The 23,238-nt window shown below is 43.8% G+C and overlaps 1 protein-coding gene across 3 annotated transcripts in view; it reads left to right on the forward strand.

Moving 5' to 3' along the window:
- LOC118371142 (deoxynucleoside triphosphate triphosphohydrolase SAMHD1-like) overlaps window positions 1-23,031 on the forward strand; it is a 43,492-nt gene extending 20,461 nt beyond the window's left edge. The window contains exons 9-16 of one of the 3 annotated variants that reach the window (XM_052481841.1): window positions 13,712-13,820; window positions 14,100-14,191; window positions 14,379-14,494; window positions 16,971-17,110; window positions 17,226-17,321; window positions 18,007-18,111; window positions 18,207-18,375; window positions 21,277-21,411. In XM_052481841.1, the coding sequence (XP_052337801.1) occupies window positions 13,712-13,820; window positions 14,100-14,191; window positions 14,379-14,494; window positions 16,971-17,110; window positions 17,226-17,321; window positions 18,007-18,111; window positions 18,207-18,375; window positions 21,277-21,278 (829 nt within the window). In that variant the 3' untranslated portion in view covers window positions 21,279-21,411. Of the gene's footprint in view, window positions 1-13,711; window positions 13,821-14,099; window positions 14,192-14,378; window positions 14,495-16,970; window positions 17,111-17,225; window positions 17,322-18,006; window positions 18,112-18,206; window positions 18,376-21,276 lie in introns of all 3 variants that reach the window. The other 2 variants (XM_052481840.1, XM_052481839.1) reach the window with 2 other exon arrangements.
- The last annotated feature ends 207 nt before the right edge of the window (window positions 23,032-23,238 follow it).

Genomic DNA, 23,238 nt, shown 5'->3' on the forward strand with positions numbered 1-23,238 from the left:
ATTATTCATCCTAATCAGACAGGTTTTTTTACATGGACGATACATTGGAGATAATATAAGACAAGTACTGGAAACAATAGAATACTATGAAATATCGGGGACACCAGGCCTGGATTTCATAGCTGATTTTGAAAAGGCTTTTGATAAAGTACGACTGGAGTTTATATATAAATGCCTAGAATATTTCAATTTTGGGCAATCTCTTATAAAATGAGTTAAAGTCATGTAACCCTAGGTGTAAAATAGTAAATAATGGCTACATCTCAGAAAATGTTAAACTCTCTAGAGGAGTAGAACAAGGTTGTCCACTATCGGCATATCTATTTATTATTGCCATTGAAATGTTAGCTGTTAAGATTAGATCAAACAATATTAAGGGATTAGAAATCCGTGCCTTAAAAACTAAGGTGTCATTGTACGCTGATGATTCATGTTTTCTTTTAAAACCACAACTCGTCCCTCCACGGCCTCATAGAGGATCTAGATACTTTTGCTATTCTCTCTGGATTAAAACCAAATGATGATAAATATTACGTATTGGATCACTAACAAATGCACATTTTACATTACCATGTAGTTTACCAATTAAATGGTCTGACGGAGATGTGGACATACTCGGTATACACATCCCAAAAGAAAGAAATGATCTCCACTACAATACATTTTTATAGAAAGTTAGCAAAAATAGATAAGATCTTGCTACCATGGAAAGGAAAATACCTGTCTATTTGTGGAAAAATCACCCTGATTAACTCTTTAGTCATATCACAGTTGACCTATTTGCTTATGGTTTTGCCTACACCTAGTGACCTGCTTTTTAAATTATATGAACATTGTAACGGCGTTCTTCGTTTGTAGAAAGAGAGTCGGACCGAAATGCAGCGTAGTGGTTACTCATGACTTTAATGAAGAAAGTGACACATGAAATAACTATACAAATACGAAAACAACAAACGGAACGTGAAACCTAATTACAGCCTATCTGGTGAAACTACACAGAGACAGGAACAATCACCCACGAAATACAAAGCGAAACTCAGGCTACCTAAATACGGTTCCCAATCAGAGACAACGAGAAATCACCTGACTATGATTGAGAACCGCCTCAGGCAGCCAAGCCTATACAACACCCCTAATCAGCCGCGATCCCAAATACTACAAACCCCAATACGAACATACAATAACATAAACCCCTGTCACACCCTGGCCTGACCAAATATATAACGAAAACACAAACTACAATGACCAAGGCGTGACAAACATAAAATATTCAATTTGATTTGGAACGGCAAGCCAGAAAATTTAAAAGGGCCTATTTATATAACGAATATGAATTTCGGAGGGCAGACATTATTAAATATTAAAGCATTAGACCTCTCACTAAAGGCATCAGTCATACAAAAGTTACACTTAAATCCAAACTGGTTCTCTAGTAAATTGGTACAAATGTCTCATCCTATGTTGTCACGGTGCTGACTGTTGCCCGTCGCCTGCAGTAAAAGCCTCTATCCCGTCCTCTGGATAGGCAGAGTTCATTAGGATTTTAGTCACTTCGGTGCAACGAGGGCCTTGCTGTGCGGCCCTACCAACCCTTCTATATATTTGTAATGGCCCTTGGCGTGAGTTGGGTTTGTTCCATCGTTCACGTTGTCACTCCCTTATTTCCCGGTCTAGTGTGGGGCCTTGGATAGATGAGTACCTTATTACTTTATGTTTATAGACTCTTCCTATACTCCCTAACCTTGGGTCCTCTTCTCTTTATATATCAATACCTAATAACAGTAGTCTAGTATGAGGCCTTGGATAGATGAGGACTTTATTACTTTATGTTTATAGACTCTTCCTATACTCCCTAACCTTGGGTCCTCTTTATATATCAATACCTAATAACAGTAGGCTAGTATGGGGCCTTGGATAGATGAGGACTTTATTACTTTATGTTTATAGTCTCTTCCTATACTCACTTACCTTGTGTCTTCTTTTATATATCAATACCTAATAACTTATTTTCTGTTACTTATTATGCTCGTCAGCTAGTGTTCACTTGGAAACTAGTATTGCAATATGTATTTGACTTTTCCAAAGATATATTATTGTCTACACAATGAAATATTCTTTAGTGCAATCACTTTAACCTATAACCAGGGTCACTTTCTGTTCAGTGTCAAAGGCGTTTGCTCTCCAGATCATTAATCTGGCCTAGTTGTCAAAGTTTCAAGCTTTTATTAAGTCACTTTTTTGTCTTATACACGTTATTACAATTCAATGGTTATACAGTCCCAATACATCAATAATGCTCAATCAATCCTTAATGCGCTATGCTATGCCAAATAATATTGCAAATGTAAATCGCTTAACACACTTCTTATAACTCTTAAACAAAGCAAATAACCATATATTTACCTTGAAGCTCTATTCCCTTGGTCCTTCCCCAAACTGCTCTTTATAAGAGTAGTAATATTTTTGCAGCCCCCACTGTTTATAATACTATACTTTTCTTATGTAGTCCGAATTTCCTATGGTTCCACTTTTTACTGCCTGCTGTTTAGATATTGATTCCCTTTTATCGACCCTCTGCTACTACGAGGCTTACTTATTTCTGGGCTTTTTCCATCTTGCCAAACTGCAATTTTCACTGACACACCCAAGATGGAACTTGTTGCTCCCAAGAGTTCTCTATGCCTGAAGTTCTCTCTTTCACAACCGTGTTCTCTTATTCTCTTATTATTTTTATGTGGTGTGAGCTTCCAGTGTACAACACAATTCTTAAGATGTACCAGTCAATAGTTTGCTCGTGCCTTGATGTCAAAGTAGTCAATACAAACAGAGTATAGTAAAAGTAATTCACCTTGTCTGATGATTCTCTATGATGTCCATATAGGTTGAGGATCATGCCTAGGAACTGATCTCTCCTGCTTTTATACCTCTTTTAGACACTCAGTTTGGGGGAAGATGTTCGGGAGTGCAATCTAACACAGTGTGCCATTACATTATGTCCTTGCCACTTTTTGTTGCCGCGTGCTCAAGATTTTTTATTTTATTTTACCTTTATTTAACTAGTCAAGTCAGTTAAGAACAAATTCTTATTTTCAATGACTGCCTAGGAACAGTGGGTTAACTGCCTGTTCAGGGGCAGAACGACAGACTTGCCAGCTCGGGAGTTTTTGAACTAGTCCAACACTCTAAGCACTAGGCTACTCTGCCGCCCCAGATTAAGTAGCACTTAGTCCAATGTTAATTCCTTCAGCACTGATGCCCATAAGTATTCTTCTGTTGGGGCGTTGGTTTGGTATGTCTGTTCATACCACTCCTCCTCAGTCTTTCTGTAGGTTGGTTCTTGTTTAAAACCTGTTATGGCTGCATCCCTTTGTTCTCAATTTCCGCCTGAAGACATACCCAAATCTAACTGCCTGTAGCTCAGCCCCAGTGGCACGGATATGCATATTATTGGTATCATTTGAATGGAAACATTCTGAAGTTGGTGGAAATGTTAATTGAATGTAGGAGAATATAACACAGATCTGGTGGAAGAAAAGAGAAAGAAAGAGCATACGTTTTCTGTTTTTTATTGTTGTAGCATCATCTTTCACATGTACTAGAATAGCCACACAGTCAGATAGGATCCTGGAGATAATTGTGATGGATAACACAAGAGGGCAACTGTAGGTGTGCAAAGTTTCAGACTGATAACTTCAGGAATGGGTGAGCAACATGACATTTAGCATGAAGTCACCCAGGTGTCCCACACAAGTTGCCCAAATGTACCCAAGTGGCCGAAATGGTGAAATGACCTATAACTATATACAGCAGTGCAAATAACTATATACAACATATCAAAAGCACTTCTAACACGCACACAAAAAAATATATATATTTTTTTTCAATTTAGAAAATATGTCCCAAAATGTCCCATAGCAGTCTCTTTCTGATGTAAAGCAGAGGCAAACTGAACAAGTGGTGCAGTTCATGCGGCACAGAACACAACGACGCCTCCATGCTGTGCCCTTTTGGCCCTGAGGCACAGTCATGCCTGCAGTAATGAACTGTGGCATATGAACACCACTTGGGGCAGAGGTAGAGCAGGCAGCTTGGCACCGGGGGCTCCCAGTCGGAGTCGCTATCACTGTGAGAGAAAACATTTAAAAAAGATTTGTATTGTATGAGCCTTTTATCATCACATAAAATGAACAGATATGTATTATATAGAGCAGAGGGAACAGTCACTAAGGTGAAGTGCTGTTCCATTCAACTCCGGCCATTGTTGTGGGCCTGCCCTCCCCTGAACAGCACCTATGGATCCACTTTTTACTGCCTACTGTTTAGATATTGATTCCCTTTTATCGACCCTCTGCTACTACGAGGCTTACTTATTTCTGGGCTTTTTCCATCTTGCCAAACTGCAATTTTCACTGACACACCCAAGATGGAACTTGTTGCTCCCAAGAGTTCTCTATGCCTGAAGTTCTCTCTTTCACAACCGTGTTCTCTTATTCTCTTATTATTTTTATGTGGTGTGAGCTTCCAGTGTACAACACAATTCTTAAGATGTACCAGTCAATAGTTTGCTCGTGCCTTGATGTCAAAGTAGTCAATACAAACAGAGTATAGTAAAAGTAATTCACCTTGTCTGATGATTCTCTATGATGTCCATATAGGTTGAGGATCATGCCTAGGAACTGATCTCTCCTGCTTTTATACCTCTTTTAGACACTCAGTTTGGGGGAAGATGTTCGGGAGTGCAATCTAACACAGTGTGCCATTACATTATGTCCTTGCCACTTTTTGTTGCCGCGTGCTCAAGATTTTTTATTTTATTTTACCTTTATTTAACTAGTCAAGTCAGTTAAGAACAAATTCTTATTTTCAATGACTGCCTAGGAACAGTGGGTTAACTGCCTGTTCAGGGGCAGAACGACAGACTTGCCAGCTCGGGAGTTTTTGAACTAGTCCAACACTCTAAGCACTAGGCTACTCTGCCGCCCCAGATTAAGTAGCACTTAGTCCAATGTTAATTCCTTCAGCACTGATGCCCATAAGTATTCTTCTGTTGGGGCGTTGGTTTGGTATGTCTGTTCATACCACTCCTCCTCAGTCTTTCTGTAGGTTGGTTCTTGTTTAAAACCTGTTATGGCTGCATCCCTTTGTTCTCAATTTCCGCCTGAAGACATACCCAAATCTAACTGCCTGTAGCTCAGCCCCAGTGGCACGGATTTGCATATTATTGGTATCATTTGAATGGAAACATTCTGAAGTTGGTGGAAATGTTAATTGAATGTAGGAGAATATAACACAGATCTGGTGGAAGAAAAGAGAAAGAAAGAGCATACGTTTTCTGTTTTTTATTGTTGTAGCATCATCTTTCACATGTACTAGAATAGCCACACAGTCAGATAGGATCCTGGAGATAATTGTGATGGATAACACAAGAGGGCAACTGTAGGTGTGCAAAGTTTCAGACTGATAACTTCAGGAATGGGTGAGCAACATGACATTTAGCATGAAGTCACCCAGGTGTCCCACACAAGTTGCCCAAATGTACCCAAGTGGCCGAAATGGTGAAATGACCTATAACTATATACAGCAGTGCAAATAACTATATACAACATATCAAAAGCACTTCTAACACGCACACAAAAAAAAATATATATATTTTTTTTTCAATTTAGAAAATATGTCCCAAAATGTCCCATAGCAGTCTCTTTCTGATGTAAAGCAGAGGCAAACTGAACAAGTGGTGCAGTTCATGCGGCACAGAACACAACGACGCCTCCATGCTGTGCCCTTTTGGCCCTGAGGCACAGTCATGCCTGCAGTAATGAACTGTGGCATATGAACACCACTTGGGGCAGAGGTAGAGCAGGCAGCTTGGCACCGGGGGCTCCCAGTCGGAGTCGCTATCACTGTGAGAGAAAACATTTAAAAAAGATTTGTATTGTATGAGCCTTTTATCATCACATAAAATGAACAGATATGTATTATATAGAGCAGAGGGAACAGTCACTAAGGTGAAGTGCTGTTCCATTCAACTCCGGCCATTGTTGTGGGCCTGCCCTCCCCTGAACAGCACCTATGGATCCACTTTTTACTGCCTACTGTTTAGATATTGATTCCCTTTTATCGACCCTCTGCTACTACGAGGCTTACTTATTTCTGGGCTTTTTCCATCTTGCCAAACTGCAATTTTCACTGACACACCCAAGATGGAACTTGTTGCTCCCAAGAGTTCTCTATGCCTGAAGTTCTCTCTTTCACAACCGTGTTCTCTTATTCTCTTATTATTTTTATGTGGTGTGAGCTTCCAGTGTACAACACAATTCTTAAGATGTACCAGTCAATAGTTTGCTCGTGCCTTGATGTCAAAGTAGTCAATACAAACAGAGTATAGTAAAAGTAATTCACCTTGTCTGATGATTCTCTATGATGTCCATATAGGTTGAGGATCATGCCTAGGAACTGATCTCTCCTGCTTTTATACCTCTTTTAGACACTCAGTTTGGGGAAGATGTTCGGGAGTGCAATCTAACACAGTGTGCCATTACATTATGTCCTTGCCACTTTTTGTTGCCGCGTGCTCAAGATTTTTATTTTATTTTACCTTTATTTAACTAGTCAAGTCAGTTAAGAACAAATTCTTATTTTCAATGACTGCCTAGGAACAGTGGGTTAACTGCCTGTTCAGGGGCAGAACGACAGACTTGCCAGCTCGGGAGTTTTTGAACTAGTCCAACACTCTAAGCACTAGGCTACTCTGCCGCCCCAGATTAAGTAGCACTTAGTCCAATGTTAATTCCTTCAGCACTGATGCCCATAAGTATTCTTCTGTTGGGGCGTTGGTTTGGTATGTCTGTTCATACCACTCCTCCTCAGTCTTTCTGTAGGTTGGTTCTTGTTTAAAACCTGTTATGGCTGCATCCCTTTGTTCTCAATTTCCGCCTGAAGACATACCCAAATCTAACTGCCTGTAGCTCAGCCCCAGTGGCACGGATTTGCATATTATTGGTATCATTTGAATGGAAACATTCTGAAGTTGGTGGAAATGTTAATTGAATGTAGGAGAATATAACACAGATCTGGTGGAAGAAAAGAGAAAGAAAGAGCATACGTTTTCTGTTTTTTATTGTTGTAGCATCATCTTTCACATGTACTAGAATAGCCACACAGTCAGATAGGATCCTGGAGATAATTGTGATGGATAACACAAGAGGGCAACTGTAGGTGTGCAAAGTTTCAGACTGATAACTTCAGGAATGGGTGAGCAACATGACATTTAGCATGAAGTCACCCAGGTGTCCCACACAAGTTGCCCAAATGTACCCAAGTGGCCGAAATGGTGAAATGACCTATAACTATATACAGCAGTGCAAATAACTATATACAACATATCAAAAAGCACTTCTAACACGCACACAAAAAAAATATATATATTTTTTTTCAATTTAGAAAATATGTCCCAAAATGTCCCATAGCAGTCTCTTTCTGATGTAAAGCAGAGGCAAACTGAACAAGTGGTGCAGTTCATGCGGCACAGAACACAACGACGCCTCCATGCTGTGCCCTTTTGGCCCTGAGGCACAGTCATGCCTGCAGTAATGAACTGTGGCATATGAACACCACTTGGGGCAGAGGTAGAGCAGGCAGCTTGGCACCGGGGGCTCCCAGTCGGAGTCGCTATCACTGTGAGAGAAAACATTTAAAAAAGATTTGTATTGTATGAGCCTTTTATCATCACATAAAATGAACAGATATGTATTATATAGAGCAGAGGGAACAGTCACTAAGGTGAAGTGCTGTTCCATTCAACTCCGGCCATTGTTGTGGGCCTGCCCTCCCCTGAACAGCACCTATGGATCCACTTTTTACTGCCTACTGTTTAGATATTGATTCCCTTTTATCGACCCTCTGCTACTACGAGGCTTACTTATTTCTGGGCTTTTTCCATCTTGCCAAACTGCAATTTTCACTGACACACCCAAGATGGAACTTGTTGCTCCCAAGAGTTCTCTATGCCTGAAGTTCTCTCTTTCACAACCGTGTTCTCTTATTCTCTTATTATTTTTATGTGGTGTGAGCTTCCAGTGTACAACACAATTCTTAAGATGTACCAGTCAATAGTTTGCTCGTGCCTTGATGTCAAAGTAGTCAATACAAACAGAGTATAGTAAAAGTAATTCACCTTGTCTGATGATTCTCTATGATGTCCATATAGGTTGAGGATCATGCCTAGGAACTGATCTCTCCTGCTTTTATACCTCTTTTAGACACTCAGTTTGGGGGAAGATGTTCGGGAGTGCAATCTAACACAGTGTGCCATTACATTATGTCCTTGCCACTTTTTGTTGCCGCGTGCTCAAGATTTTTTATTTTATTTTACCTTTATTTAACTAGTCAAGTCAGTTAAGAACAAATTCTTATTTTCAATGACTGCCTAGGAACAGTGGGTTAACTGCCTGTTCAGGGGCAGAACGACAGACTTGCCAGCTCGGGAGTTTTTGAACTAGTCCAACACTCTAACCACTAGGCTACCCTGCCGCCCCAGATTAAGTAGCACTTAGTCCAATGTTAATTCCTTCAGCACTGATGCCCATAAGTATTCTTCTGTTGGGGCGTTGGTTTGGTATGTCTGTTCATACCACTCCTCCTCAGTCTTTCTGTAGGTTGGTTCTTGTTTAAAACCTGTTATGGCTGCATCCCTTTGTTCTCAATTTCCGCCTGAAGACATACCCAAATCTAACTGCCTGTAGCTCAGCCCCAGTGGCACGGATATGCATATTATTGGTATCATTTGAATGGAAACATTCTGAAGTTGGTGGAAATGTTAATTGAATGTAGGAGAATATAAAACAGATCTGGTGGAAGAAAAGAGAAAGAAAGAAAGAGCATACGTTTTCTGTTTTTTATTGTTGTAGCATCATCTTTCACATGTACTAGAATAGCCACACAGTCAGATAGGATCCTGGAGATAATTGTGATGGATAACACAAGAGGGCAACTTTAGGTGTGCAAAGTTTCAGACTGATAACTTCAGGAATGGGTGAGCAACATGACATTTAGCATGAAGTCACCCAGGTGTCCCACACAAGTTGCCCAAATGTACCCAAGTGGCCGAAATGGTGAAATGACCTATAACTATATACAGCAGTGCAAATAACTATATACAACATATCAAAAAGCACTTCTAACACGCACACAAAAAAATTATTTTTTTTTTTCAATTTTGAAAATATGTCCCAAAATGTCCCATAGCAGTCTCTTTCTGATGTAAAGCAGAGGCAAACTGAACAAGTGGTGCAGTTCATGCGACACAGAACACAACGACGCCTCCATGCTGTGCCCTTTTGGCCCTGAGGCACAGTCATGCCTGCAGTAATGAACTGTGGCATATGAACACCACTTGGGGCAGAGGTAGAGCAGGCAGCTTGGCACCGGGGGCTCCCAGTCGGAGTCGCTATCACTGTGAAAGAAAACATTAAAAAAATATTTGTATTGTATGAGCCTTTTATCATCACATAAAATGAACAGATATGTATTATATAGAGCAGAGGGAACAGTCACTAAGGTGAAGTGCTGTTCCATTCAACTCCGGCCATTGTTGTGGGCCTGCCCTCCCCTGAACAGCACCCAATGGCTATTTCATATGGAAATGAAGAGGAGTAAGCAGGCGCAGTGGCCATGTGTGTTTGCTGTTCTACTCCATATATATATATATATATATATATATATATATATATACACACACTCAAACAAACCACACATTTCATTGCAAATTTGTAAAAAAAAAAAATATTGATATTTCATAAAACGGCATTAGCACTTACCCGTCCAGAAGTACAGCTCCTCAGTTCCTGATTGAACCATAACACTCAAAGATTCCTCAAACAAAAAATCTCTCACCTTCACTTTTTTACTTTCACTTTAGACTTTGACTTCGCTTTTCCTGATTTATTCGCCATGATGTCTTCAATGAAATCGTTATTTCGCCTGATGTTGATCCCTGTACAGGGTTCGCAGCCATAACAGGATTTATGCCCAGTACTTGTAGTTCCGGTGCATTTTGCTCCCTCTGCTGGTCACTTGCTGTTGTGGCAGTTTCTTCTTTCATTCCTCAGTCAATAGTTGGTCTTAGAGCCCATGAATGTGGCTCTGGATCTGGACCGGCCACTGAGGGAGGGGTCTGATCTTTTTTGGCTTTTGCCACAATGTTCAAGAAGGGCCTTTTTCCCTTTATTCAGACTACACCGGCCCACTTTCGATTGATCCCAGCTCTGTAGATTCTGCTCTGAGTCAGACTCATTAGATCATTTCTTTTGGTATTGTCCATATGTAGCTCGTTTTTGGTCACAGGTCCAGGAATGGCTGAAGAATTGCAACATTTGCCTAGAACTAACGATGCAGACAGCAATACTGGGTGATTTGAAAAGCCATAATCAATAATATAAGAATTATTTTAGAATTTTTTTTTAATTTTTAATTTACAATCTGTAGAAGCTATGAGAATAGGAAGGTTCAAGTCATTTGAAGCATCACAGCGCAGTTGAAAAATATATGGCAAATAGAGATCTAAAATGGATGATGTTGAGAGATAGATGGGAGAGGTTGAATGGAGCTGAAGGGTGGGACTAGATGATGTTGAGAGATGGATGGGAGAGGTTGAATGGAGCTGAAGGGTGGGACTGGATGATGTTGAGAGATAGTTGGGAGAGGTTGAATGGAGCTGAAGCGTGGGACTGGATGATGTTGAGAGATGGATGGGAGAGGTTGAATGGAGCTGAAGGGTGGGACTAATTGACCGGTGGAAATATGGTCTGATTAATCCAACATGTAGGACACAGGCTCTGTAAAATGTATTTATGTTCAGAACTTTTGTGAAATAGCACAGTTACAAATATAAGTCAAACTGGATGGACATCAGAAATGGAGGAAGGACTAAAAACAAACACAAAAATAACTATTCTAAAATAGACTGTCTGTAAAAAGTGGACAAGATGTATAAATTGAAGGTAAAAGCAGAAGTGTTTATTAGTTTACTCCAATTGGTGGAAGGGTTTGCGGGGAATAATAATAAAGGTATATTCTTTAAAAAAGTATGTATATCTATATAGGCATGTGTGTATGAATATATATATATTTACCAAAAACATATATGGGGGTTTGGAAATGATGCAGACAATTACATTGATGGAAACAATATTCTTTCCGCAATATTTAGCTGATCCGCCAACAATTTAAAAATGTGCACCTAATCTCAACTCGTTACTTGTATAAAAGACACCTGGGAGCCAGAAATCTTTCTGATTGAGAGGGGGTCAAATACTTATTTCCCTAATTTCAAATGCAAATCAATTTATATCATTTTTGACATGTGTTTTTCTGGATTTGTTGTTGTTATTCTGTCTCACCTTTCAAATAAACCTACCATTAAAATTATAGACTGATCATTTATATATACACTGCTCAAAAAAATAAAGGGAACACTTGACCAACACAATGTAACTCCAAGTCAATCACACTTCTGTGAAATCAAACTGTCCACTCAGGAAGCAACACTGATTGACAATACATTTCACATGCTGTTGTGCAAATGGAATAGACAATAGGTGGAAATTACGCGGTGCTTTCACTCTAGTGGTAGCATGAGACAGAGTCTACAACCCACACAAGTGGCTCAGGTAGTGCAGCTCATCCAGGATGGCACATCAATGCGAGCTGTGGCAAGAAGGTTTGCTGTGTCTGTCAGCGTAGTGTCCAGAGCATGGAGGCGCTACCAGGAGACAGGCCAGTACATCAGGAGATGTGGAGGAGGCCGTAGGAGGGCAACAACCCAGCAGCAGGACCGCTACCTCCGCCTTTGTGCAAGGAGGAGCACTGCCAGAGCCCTGCAAAATGACCTCCAGCAGGCCACAAATGTGCATGTGTCTGCTCAAACGGTCAGAAACAGACTCCATGAGGGTGGTATGAGGGCCCGACGTCCACAGGTGGGGGTTGTGCTTACAGCCCAACACTGTGCAGGACGTTTGCCACAGCCAGAGAACACCAAGATTGGCAAATTCGCCACTGGCGCCCTGTGCTCTTCACAGATGAAAGCAGGTTCACACTGAGCACACGTGACAGAGTCTGGAGATGCTGTGAAGAACGTTCTGCTGCCTGCAACATCCTCCAGCATGACCGGTTTGGTGGTGGGTCAGTCATGGTGTGGGGTGGCATTTCTTTGAGGGGCCGCACAGCCCCCCATGTGCTCGCCAGAGGTAGCCTGACTGCCATTGGGTACCGAGATGAGATCTTCAGACCCCTTGTGAGACCATATGCTGGTGCGGTTAGCCCTGGGTTCCTCCTAATGCCAGACAATGCTAGACCTCATGTGGCTGGAGTGTGTCAGCAGTTCCTGCAAGAGGAAGGCATTGATGCTATGGACTGGCCCCCCCCGTTCCCCAGACCTGAATCCAATTGAGCACATCTGGGACATCATGTCTCGCTCCATCCACCAACGCCACGTTGCACCACAGACTGTCCACCTCACCAGGAGCATGCCCAGGCATTGTAGGGAGGTCATACAGGCACGTGGAGGCCACACACACTACTGAGCCTCATTTTGACTTGTTTTACGGACATTACATCAAAGTTGGATCAGCCCGTAGTGTGGTTTTCCACTTTAATTTAGAGTGTGACTCCAAATCCAGACCTCCATGGGTTGATAAATTTGATTTCCATTGATCATTTTTGTGTGATTTTGTTGTTAGCACATTCAGCTATGTAAAGAAAAAAGTATTTAAGAATATTTCATTCATTCAGATCTAGGATGTTATTTTAGTGTTCCCTTTATTTTTTGGAGCTGTGTGTGTGTGTGTGTGTGTGAGGTCTGGACAACAGGCCCTGTGATTTGACACACTGAACTCTGTCTGAGAAGTAGTTGGTGAACCAGGCGAGGCAGTCATTTGAGAAACCCAAGCTGTCAAGTCTGCCGATAAGAACGCGGTGATTGACAGTTGAAAGCCTTTGCCAGGTCGATGAATATGGCTGCACGGTATTGTCTCTTATCGATGGCGGTTATGATATTGTTTAGGACCTTGAGTGTGGCTGAGGTGCACCAGTGACTAGCTCGGAAACCAGATTCCATAGCGGAGAAGGTACGGTGGGATTTGAAATGGTCGGTGATCTGTTTGTTAACTTGGCTTTTTAAGATTTTAGAATGGCAGGGCAGGATGGATATATAGGTCTATAACCTTTTGGGTCTATAACAGTGTCCCCCTTTGAAGAGGGACATGACCGCGGCAGCTTTCCAATCTTTGGGGATCTCAGACGATATGAGAGGTTGAACAGGCTAGTAACGGGGTTGCAACAATTTCTGTGGATAATTTTGGCAGAAAGAGGGTCCAGATTGCCCGCATTCAGGGCTCCAACCACCCAATTTATAAAAGGAAAAAAGTGCACTTTGGGGAACTTTCCATCTATAATCTCTCTTTCTTTCTTTCTTTCTCAAATAGGTTTTATTGTAGTGCAGAGGAAATTAATACAAATGCACATTTTGTTTAGTGAGCTCGTTTAAAAAAACAAAATGTTTTAATTAAATGACAACAGGAACATACAATTACGTCTGGAGTCTAACGGCAGGACAGCAGTTTAAACACATTTAAACCAAATGGATACTTAAGCAGTGTTAATAAAGGAAAGGACCCCGACTGAAGACCAAACCAACACTCTCTTTCCCTCCCCATAGGGACTGCTACCACCTGGGCATCCCGAATAACTTTGACTACCATCGCTTCCTCAAGTTTGCTCGTGTGTGTGAGGTAGATGGGAAGAAGCAGATCTGCACCAGAGAAAAGGTGAAGGCTTGGCCCTAGATTTCACCTCTCATTCATTCCCTTCATTGTTATGTTTTCATTTACCTTTTCATTCAACTTGGTGAAGTAATGAGGTATTAGTCTCGTTTAGTGGTGATGTAGACTAGGCTCAGCTATCGACTAGTGTCCTGTCTAGGGGGTGTACTTGTACATCAAGCTGCCTCACACTACAGAATCAGGAGATGGGCTCCTGCCCTATGGGCCGCTCAGACAAGGTCACTTCCGTTACCGGTGATATCCATGTGTGTTGTCCACATACAGGAAGTGGGTAATCTGTACGACATGTTCCACACACGCAGCTACCTCCACAGAAAAGCCTACCAGCACAAAGTGGGACACATAATAGAGACAATGTAAGTGCTCTCACATCAACAGCTATTCATTCTACTGTTAAATATCTAGCTGACTTACGATCTCTTATATAGTCATACATACAGGTTCTCAGACATTCAGGTGCTTTTCTGCTGTATGTTATGGGTATGTATGTTAAAAATGACAAGTTTGATTCAAGTGCGTGTGTGCCTGTCTGTATTGATTCAGGATCACAGAGGCCTTCATCAAGGCAGAACCCCACATCAAGATTCAAGGTTCAGAGGGAGAAATGTTCACCATCTCCACAGCAATAAATGACATGGAGGCCTACACTAAACTCACTGGTCAGTTCAACCTCATAGAAATATAATATGTAGAATGGCTCTGGTCTTGTCTACTCACTCTCATTATATGGTTCAAACCTCTTTGGTTGTCAGGGTTTTTTTTCTTTCTAGATGTCATGGCTGCCCTAACAGGCTGGGTTTGCCAGACCTGGTTCTCTGTCACGTTCATGTCCATAATCACAGCCTGGATTTGGTTTGCATGATTAACCTCTTCTCTTCCCACACTCCTTGTCTCCTCTCCTGTCTCTCTCCGTCTCCTCTCCTGGTCTCTCTCCTGGTCTCTCTCCTGGTCTCTCTCCTGGTCTCTCTCCTGGTCTCTCTCCTGGTCTCTCTCCGTCTCCTCTCCTGGTCTCTCTCCGTCTCCTCTCCTGGTCTCTCTCCGTCTCCTCTCCTGGTCTCTCTCCTGTCTCCTCTCCTGGTCTCTCTCCTGTCTCTCTCCTGGTCTCCTCTCCTGTCTCCTCTCCTGGTCTCTCTCCTGTCTCCTCTCCTGGTCTCTCTCCTGTCTCCTCTCCTGGTCTCTCTCCTGTCTCCTCTCCTGGTCTCTCTCCTGGTCTCTCTCCTGGTCTCTCTCCTGGTCTCTCTCCTGTCTCTCTCCGTCTCCTCTCCTGTCTCTCTCCGTCTCCTCTCCTGTCTCTCTCCGTCTCCTCTCCTGTCTCTCTCCGTCTCTTCTCCTGTCTCTCTCCGTCTCTTCTCCTGTCTCTCTCCGTCTCCTCTCCTGTCTCTCTCCGTCTCCTGTCTCTCTCCGTCTCCTGTCTCTCTCCTGATCTCTCTCCTGTCTCTCTCCGTCTCCTCTCCTGTCTCTCTCCGTCTCCTCTCCTGTCTCTCTCCGTCTCCTCTCCTGTCTCTCTCCGTCTCCTCTCCTGGTCCCTCTCCGTCTCCTCTCCTGGTCCCTCTCCGTCTCCTCTCCTGTCTCTCTCCGTCTCCTCTCCTGTCTCTCTCCGTCTCCTCTCCTGTCTCTCTCCGTCTCCTCTCCTGTCTCCTCTCCTGTCTCTCTCCTGTCTCCTCTCCTGATCTCTCTCCTGTCTCTCTCCGTCTCTCTCCTGTCTCTCTCCGTCTCCTCTCCTGTCTCTCTCCGTCTCCTCTCCTGTCTCTCTCCGTCTCCTCTCCTGTCTCTCTCCGTCTCCTCTCCTGTCTCTCTCCGTCTCCTCTCCTGTCTCTCTCCGTCTCCTCTCCTGTCTCTCTCCGTCTCCTCTCCTGTCTCTCTCCGTCTCCTCTCCTGGTCCCTCTCCGTCTCCTCTCCTGTCTCTCTCCGTCTCCTCTCCTGTCTCTCTCCGTCTCCTCTCCTGGTCCCTCTCCTGTCTCCTCTCCTGGTCCCTCTCCTGTCTCCTCTCCTGGTCCCTCTCCTGTCTCCTCTCCTGGTCCCTCTCCTGTCTCCTCTCCTGGTCCCTCTCCTGTCTCCTCTCCTGGTCCCTCTCCTGTCTCCTCTCCTGGTCCCTCTCCTGTCTCCTCTCCTGGTCCCTCTCCTGTCTCCTCTCCTGGTCTCTCTCCTGTCTCCTCTCCTGGTCTCTCTCCTGGTCTCTCTTCCGGTCTCCTCTCCTGGTCTCTCTCCGTCTCCTCTCCCCTCTCCTCTCCCCGTCTCCTCTCTCCCCCCCGTCTCCTCTCCCCCCGTCTCCTCTCCCCCCCGTCTCCTCTCCCCGTCTCCTCTCCCCTCCCCGTCTCCTCTCCCCTGTCTCCTCTCCCCGTCTCCTCTCTCTCCGTCTCCTCTCCCTCCTGTCTCCTCTCCCCCTCTCCTGTCTCCTCTCCTGGTCTCCCTCTCCCTCCTGTCCCTCTCCTCTCCCTCGTCTCCTCTCCCCTCCTGTCTCCTCCTCCCCGTCTCCTCTCCCCGTCTCCTCTCCCCGTCTCCTCTCCCCGTCTCTCTCCGTCTCCTCTCCTGTCTCTCTCCGTCTCCTCTCCTGTCTCTCTCCGTCTCCTCTCCTGGTCCCTCTCCTGTCTCCTCTCCTGGTCCCTCTCCTGTCTCCTCTCCTGGTCCCTCTCCTGTCTCCTCTCCTGGTCCCTCTCCTGTCTCCTCTCCTGGTCTCTCTCCTGTCTCCTCTCATGGTCTCTCTCCTGTCTCCTCTCCTGGTCTCTCTCCGTCTCCTCTCCTGTCTCTCTCCGTCTCCTCTCCTGTCTCTCTCCTGTCTCTCTCCGTCTCCTCTCCCCGTCTCCTCTCCCCGTCTCCTCTCCCCCGTCTCCTCTCCCCGTCTCCTCTCCCCGTCTCCTCTCCCCGTCTCCTCTCCCCGTCTCCTCTCCCCGTCTCCTCTCCCCGTCTCCTCTCCCCGTCTCCTCTCCCCGTCTCCTCTCCCCGTCTCCTCTCCCCGTCTCCTCTTCCCGTCTCCTCTTCCCGTCTCCTCTTCCCGTCTCCTCTCCTGTCTCCTCTCCTGGTCTCTCTCCTGTCTCTCTCCGTCTCCTCTCCTGGTCTCTCTCCTGTCTCTTCCCCCCTTCTCTCCTGTCTCTTCCCCCCCCTTCTCTCCTGTCTCTTCCCCCCCTCTCCATGTAGACCATGTGTTTGAGCAGATCCTGTACTCGTCATCCTCTGAGCTGGCAGAGGCCAGAAAGATCCTCCACAGCATCACCTGCAGAAACCTCTACAAGAATTTGGGACAGACCCAAGCCAAGGAACGTGTGGAGGTCTCACAGGTGTGTGTGTGCATGTCTGGGGGATGGAGGGTGAATATCCTCCCATGGCTTTCTAGGTGAGCTTTTTTAGGAGATCCATATTATGTGCCTCTCATCCTCCTCTTTTCTCGCCCAGGAACAGCTCCAGAAATGGGCAAGTGAATTGGCGACGTGCAGGCCTAAGAAAGACCTCCAGGGCGTCATTCTAGAGCCAGGGGACTTTGTAGTCAATGTGAGTGTCCAGTCTTTTCACCTCACTCGGGGAACTGATCGAAGACACAGGTCACATAACAAGCCCGTCTATAGATAACCTTTATTACCGTTGGCTTTATTGGAAATATGTCAATCAATAAAATGTGTTTTTATAAAGCCCTTTTTACATCAGCAGTTGTCACAGTGTTTTACAGATATTCAGCCTAAAACTATAAAGAGCAAGCAATGCTGATGTAGAAGCACGGTGACTAGGAACAACTCCCTAGAAAAGAAGAAACCTAGAGAGGAACCAGGCTCTGTCCTCTTCTGACTGTACCAGGTGGAGATTTAAGACGACATGTTTCCATGAAGGCCAGATTAACCACCATCAGTTTTTTTTTTTTTTTTGGGGGGGGTATTAAACAACTAATTGACCAACGTTGGTTTAATAACTTGATTTCCATTTAGGTCTATGTTTTTTTTTGTGAGCCCAACACGCCGTTTCTCTAGAGACAAATCAAATCCTTCTCAATTGAAAAAGCTCAAATATTTTTCGTCATTATTTCATAATGCATTTGTTTTACAAAAATGATTGATATCGAAAACCAGGACTCTTTTAATAACCGAACCGACCTAGAAAACGCACTAATCGCTCAGCAATACTCTTTGCCTCTTTATCTATCTCTCGCTCTCTCTTTCTGTCCCTCTTTCTTTCTCTTCATCAGATCATCAACATGGACTGGGGTATGAAGGAGAAGAACCCCATCAACAACATGCGTTTCTACTGTAAGAATACCCCAACCAAAACCACCCAGATCAGCAGGAACCAGGTCAATACTACAATTCACTCTCAAATCTTTTTAGAAATAGTCTGTTCTTTTTGAATCTTGAAAACATTATTTTACATGATTGTTCTCCCCTGTAGGTGTCTCAGATGCTGCCATATCAGTTTGCTGAGCAGCAGATCAGGGTCTACTTTAAGAAGAGAGATGAGAAGACTGTGGAGGCAGCTAAGATTAACTATGTCAAGTGGTGCATGGACAACAACTTCTCCAAACCTCACGTCAGGAGGCCTCTTATCTCTTTCATTTACTGTATGGATCTCTATCTCAAACTGTTAGCGTTGTGGAGAAAATCACATGTATTTATATAGCCCTTCTTACATTAGCTGATATTTCAAAGTGCTGTACAGAAACCTAGCCTTAAACCCCAAACAGCAAGCAGTACAGGTGTAGAAGCACGGTGGCTAGGAATAACTCCCTAGAAAGGCCAAAACCTAGGAAGAAACCTAGAGAGGAACCAGGCTATGTGAGGTGGCCAGTCCTCTTTTGGCTGTGCCGGATGGAGATTATAACAGAACATGGCCAAGATGTTCAAATGTTCATAAATGACCAGCATGGTCAAATAATAATAATCATAGTAGTTGTCGAGGGTGCAACAAGTCAGCACCTCAGGAGTAAATGTCAGTTGGCTTTTCATAGCTGATCATTAAGAGTATCTCTACCGCTCCTGCTGTCTCTAGAGAGTTGAAAACAGCAGGTCTGGGACAGGTAGCACGTCCGGTGAACAGGTCAGGGTTCCATAGCCGCAGGCAGAACAGTTGACAGATGATGATATTTGAGTGCAAGGCTAAGCCAGCTAGCTATGACCAGCTTACCTGCACCACACATAATCAAAAACATGCTTTCATGAAGTCCATCAGCCAGGTCACAAAGTGATTATACAAGAACCCTGCCAAAAACACCAAACGGCAAGTAATGCAGATGTAGAAGCACGGTGGCTAGGAACAACTCCCTAGAAAGATACCTAGAGAGGAACCAGGCTCCTAGGGGTGGCCAGTACTCTTCTGGCTATGCCAGGTTCATAGATGACCAGCAGGGTCAAATAATAATAATCAAGTGGTTGTAGAGGATGCAACAGGTCAGCACCTCCGGAGTAAATGTCAGTTGGCTTTTCATAACCGATCATTCAGAGTTAGAGACAGCAGGTGCGGTAGAGAAAGAGTCGAAAACAGCAGGTCCCTGGACAAGGTAGCACATCCGGTGAACAGGTCAGGGTTCCCTAGCCACAGGCAGAACAGTTGAAACTGGAGCAGCAGCACGACCAAGTGGACTGCGGACATCAAGGAGTCATCAGGCCAGGTAGTGCTGAGGCATGGTCCTGGGGCTCAGGTCCTCCGAGGAAAGAGAAAGCGAGAATTAGAGGGAGCATACAGGACACCGGATAAGACAGGAGAAATACTCCAGATATAACAGACTGACCCTAGCCCCCTGACACAAACTATTACAGCATAATTACTGGAGGCTGAGACGGGAGGGGTTGGGAGACCCTGTGGCCCCATCCAACTATACCCCCGGACAGGGCCAAGCAGGCAGGATATAACCCCACCCACTTTGCCGAAGCACAGCCCCCACACCACTAGAGGGATATCTTCAACCACCAACTTACTACCCTGAGACAAGGGCAAGTATAGCCCATGAAGATCTCCCCCACGGCACGAACCCGAGGGGGGAGCCAAACCGGACAGGAAGATCACGTTAGAGACTCAACCCACTCGAGTGACACACCGCTCCTTGGGACGGCACGGAAGAGCACCAGTAAGCCAGTGACTCAGCCCCCGTAATAGGGTTAGAGGCAGAGAATCCCAGTGGAAAGAGGGGAACCGGCCAGGCAGAGACAGCAAGGGCTGTTTGTTGCTCCAGAGCCTTTCAGTTTCACCTTCACACGCCTGGGCCAGACTACACTCAATCATAGGACTTACTGAAGAAATTAGTCTTCAATAAAGACTTAAAAGGTCAAGACTGAGTCTACGTTTCTCACATGGATAAGCAGACCATTCCATAAAAATGGAGCTCTATAGGAGAAAGCCCTGCCTCCAGCTGTTTGCTTAGAAATTCTAGGGACAATTAGGAGGCCTGCGTCTTGTGACCATAGCGTACGTGTAGGTATGTACGGCAGGACCAAATCAGAGAGATAGATAGGAGCAAGCCCATGTAATGCTTTGTAGGTTAGCAGTAAAACCTTCAAATCAGCCCTTGCCTTCACAGGAAGCTAGTGTAGAGAGGCTAGCACTGGTAATGTGATCACATTTTCTGGTTCTAGTCTAGATTCTAGCAGCCGTGTTTAGCACAAACTGAAGTTTGTTTAGTGCTTTAGCCGGAGAGTAGAGCATTGCAGTAGTCTAATCTAGAAGTGACAAAAGCATGGATTAATGTGTCATTCATTTGGATTAAGTTTCAGATTTTTGCAATGTTACTTAGCTGGAAAAAAACTTCTCTGTGTAGACCAATTTGGGTTTCCAATCTCTCCAAAATAATGTGGTTATCGATGGTATCAAAAGCAGCACTAAGGTCTAGGAGCACGAGGACAGATGCAGAGCCTCGGTCTGACGCCATTAAAAGGTAATTTACCACCTTCGAGTGCAGTCAGTGCTATGATGGGGTGTAAAACCAGACTGAAGCGTTTCGAATACGTTGTTAGTGTTGTTAGTGTTGTTAGTGTTGTTAGTGTTGTTAGCGTTGTTAGCGTTGTTAGCGTTGTTAGCGTTGTTAGTGTTCAGGTAGGCAGTGAGTTGCTGTGCAACAGCTTTTTATTTTATTAATTGAGAGGAATTGGAGATTTTATATAGGCTGGTAGTTTAATATTTTCCTTGTCAAGGTTTGGCTTTTTCAAGAGAGGCTTTATTACTGCCACTTTTAGTGAGTTTGGTTCACATCCGGTGGATAGAGAGCTGTTTATTATGTTCAACATAGGAGGGCCAAGCACAGGAAGCAGCTCTTTCAGTAGTTTAGTTGGAATAGGGTCCAGTATGCAGGTTGAAAGTTTAGAGGCCATAACTATTTTCATCAATGTGTCAAGAGATCTAGTATTAAAAAACTTGAGTGTCTCCCTTGATCTTATGTCCTGGCAGAGTTGTGAAGACTCAGGACAACTGAGCTTTAAAGAGGAGTCTGTAAAATTGACTCTGGTATCCGTTTGTGTTCATGTTTGTTTAGGACGGAGATTCGATTGCACCGGAGCTCACCCCTCTGAAGCGAAGCTGGACCCACAATTATGATGAGAACGATGATGAAGAGGATAGCCAGGGAGGAAGAAGCAGGGCTGCAGTCAACATTGGACAACAGAAGGCAAAAGCCAGACTCTTTTAGGAGGATGAGAAAGAGGATCAGTCTGTTTACTTCTTATGGCAGTTCTGGAGAGCTACAGGGTATGCAAGGTTTTGTTCCAACCCAGCACTAACACACCTGATTCAGCTAGTCTAGGTTATAATGATTGAGTAGCTGAATCAGTCTAGTTGATGCTGGGTGGGAACTAACCGTTGCGTACCCTGGTGCTCCCTGGGACTAGGTGTTGGGGACCAAAGATGGTGGATAAATGTCTTGCTCAGGCTGTTTACCTTTAAACAAATGGTCATTGTTCTTGTCTTAAAGGAAAACTCCACCCAAAATGCTATCTTCGTATTTGTCATTAGTCCATTGTTGATACAGCAATGGAGTTAAAGATATCTAACTTTCGAAATACAGAAATACACCTGGGATGATGTATTTTGCATCGTATGATACAAAACGCAGCATCATACCGGCTGTATTTTGAAAGTTATGCAGTATATCTTGAGAACTTGATTGCTGACTTGCAAAACATTTTGGGACTATATCAACAAGGGTCTAATGAAACAAATACCAAAGTATAGTTTTTGGGTGGACATCAATGGGATAGCAGCTGGGTCTGGTCTGCTTAGTTCATTGACTCTATATTAACCAGAGAATATTAGGGAGTTGGAGATCAGTGTCTAGGAGCAACGTCCAGAAGAAGACCTTTGTCTCAGGGTTCTGTTCACTCTCAGTTCTGTTAGGGATTATATCATATAGTCTTTATTTTATTCTCTTTTTATCTCGTTTTATTTTAAGCATATGTTATAGGTTTTTAAGTGTGGTTATTTTGCCTTATTTAATTATCGGTGTCATTGGTATTACATTGTGTGGGAGCCTGTGAGTGTGAAAATACTTCCTGACTTTTCTCTGGCTATGCATCTTGATGTGCCACGATCATACAGGCATCTTTCAGATAGCCTAGCAGCAACTGTTACATATTTATACAACCTGATGAAAGTTGTTCTCAAACTCTTTTTGGACAATCATGCTTGTTTTACATTGTAGCTGAGTATGTAATTGTTTCATGGTATTGTATCACTATTGTTTGTCTTTCAGGGCATTGTCTTTCTTATAAACATGGTTTCTACAAGGTTTTAGTTTATATATAGGCACCCACCATAGCTAGCCTGGTCGTTGACATACGTACAGTACAGTATGTTTGGTGAGGTAAAAAAAGTGGCCCCTTGAACTGACAAACAGAGATGGGTCACAGTGTGCAGTGCAGTGTGGGTAGTGTAGTCAGTTATACATACACAATGCATGCGGTGTGTGATTCAGACCTGAAACTTTTTTGATTTGGACTGTTTCTGATTAGTGTGGTGTTTCTCTAAGTGCTGCGGTATCACATTGTGTTTTCATCCATGTTACCTTTGTGAGTCTGACTATGTTCTCCTCATTTAAACCATATAAACACAATGTTTTACCATACAGTCTGCATCAAGATGAGTCCACAGCTGTTGGTCATTGATGGTATGTTTGTTGTTTTAATTATGTGCTTTGTTTAAGACAAATCGTAGAGACAGTCAACGTTTCAGGGACTTTATGATACAGAGTACAACTGTCAACAGCTGTGAAATACAACTATTTTCTCTGCCTGGCTATCTGAGTTCTGTTTTCTGTTTTCTTAGAGCTCTGTGTAGATGTCTTTTGGCACAGGTCTAAGATCAGCATTCCCTCACTAAATACTCAATTGAACCATTCGAGGGGTGAACTCAAAGCTGACGTGATGGGTTCTGTGTCTATGAACGTCGTCCAGTGTTTCACATCTTTCTCCACTAGAGGGCGGTAAGAGATCCCCTTTCCATA

The sequence above is a fragment of the Oncorhynchus keta genome, chromosome 27 (genome assembly GCF_023373465.1).
Source record: "Oncorhynchus keta strain PuntledgeMale-10-30-2019 chromosome 27, Oket_V2, whole genome shotgun sequence".
Classification (NCBI taxonomy): Eukaryota; Metazoa; Chordata; class Actinopteri; order Salmoniformes; family Salmonidae; genus Oncorhynchus; species Oncorhynchus keta.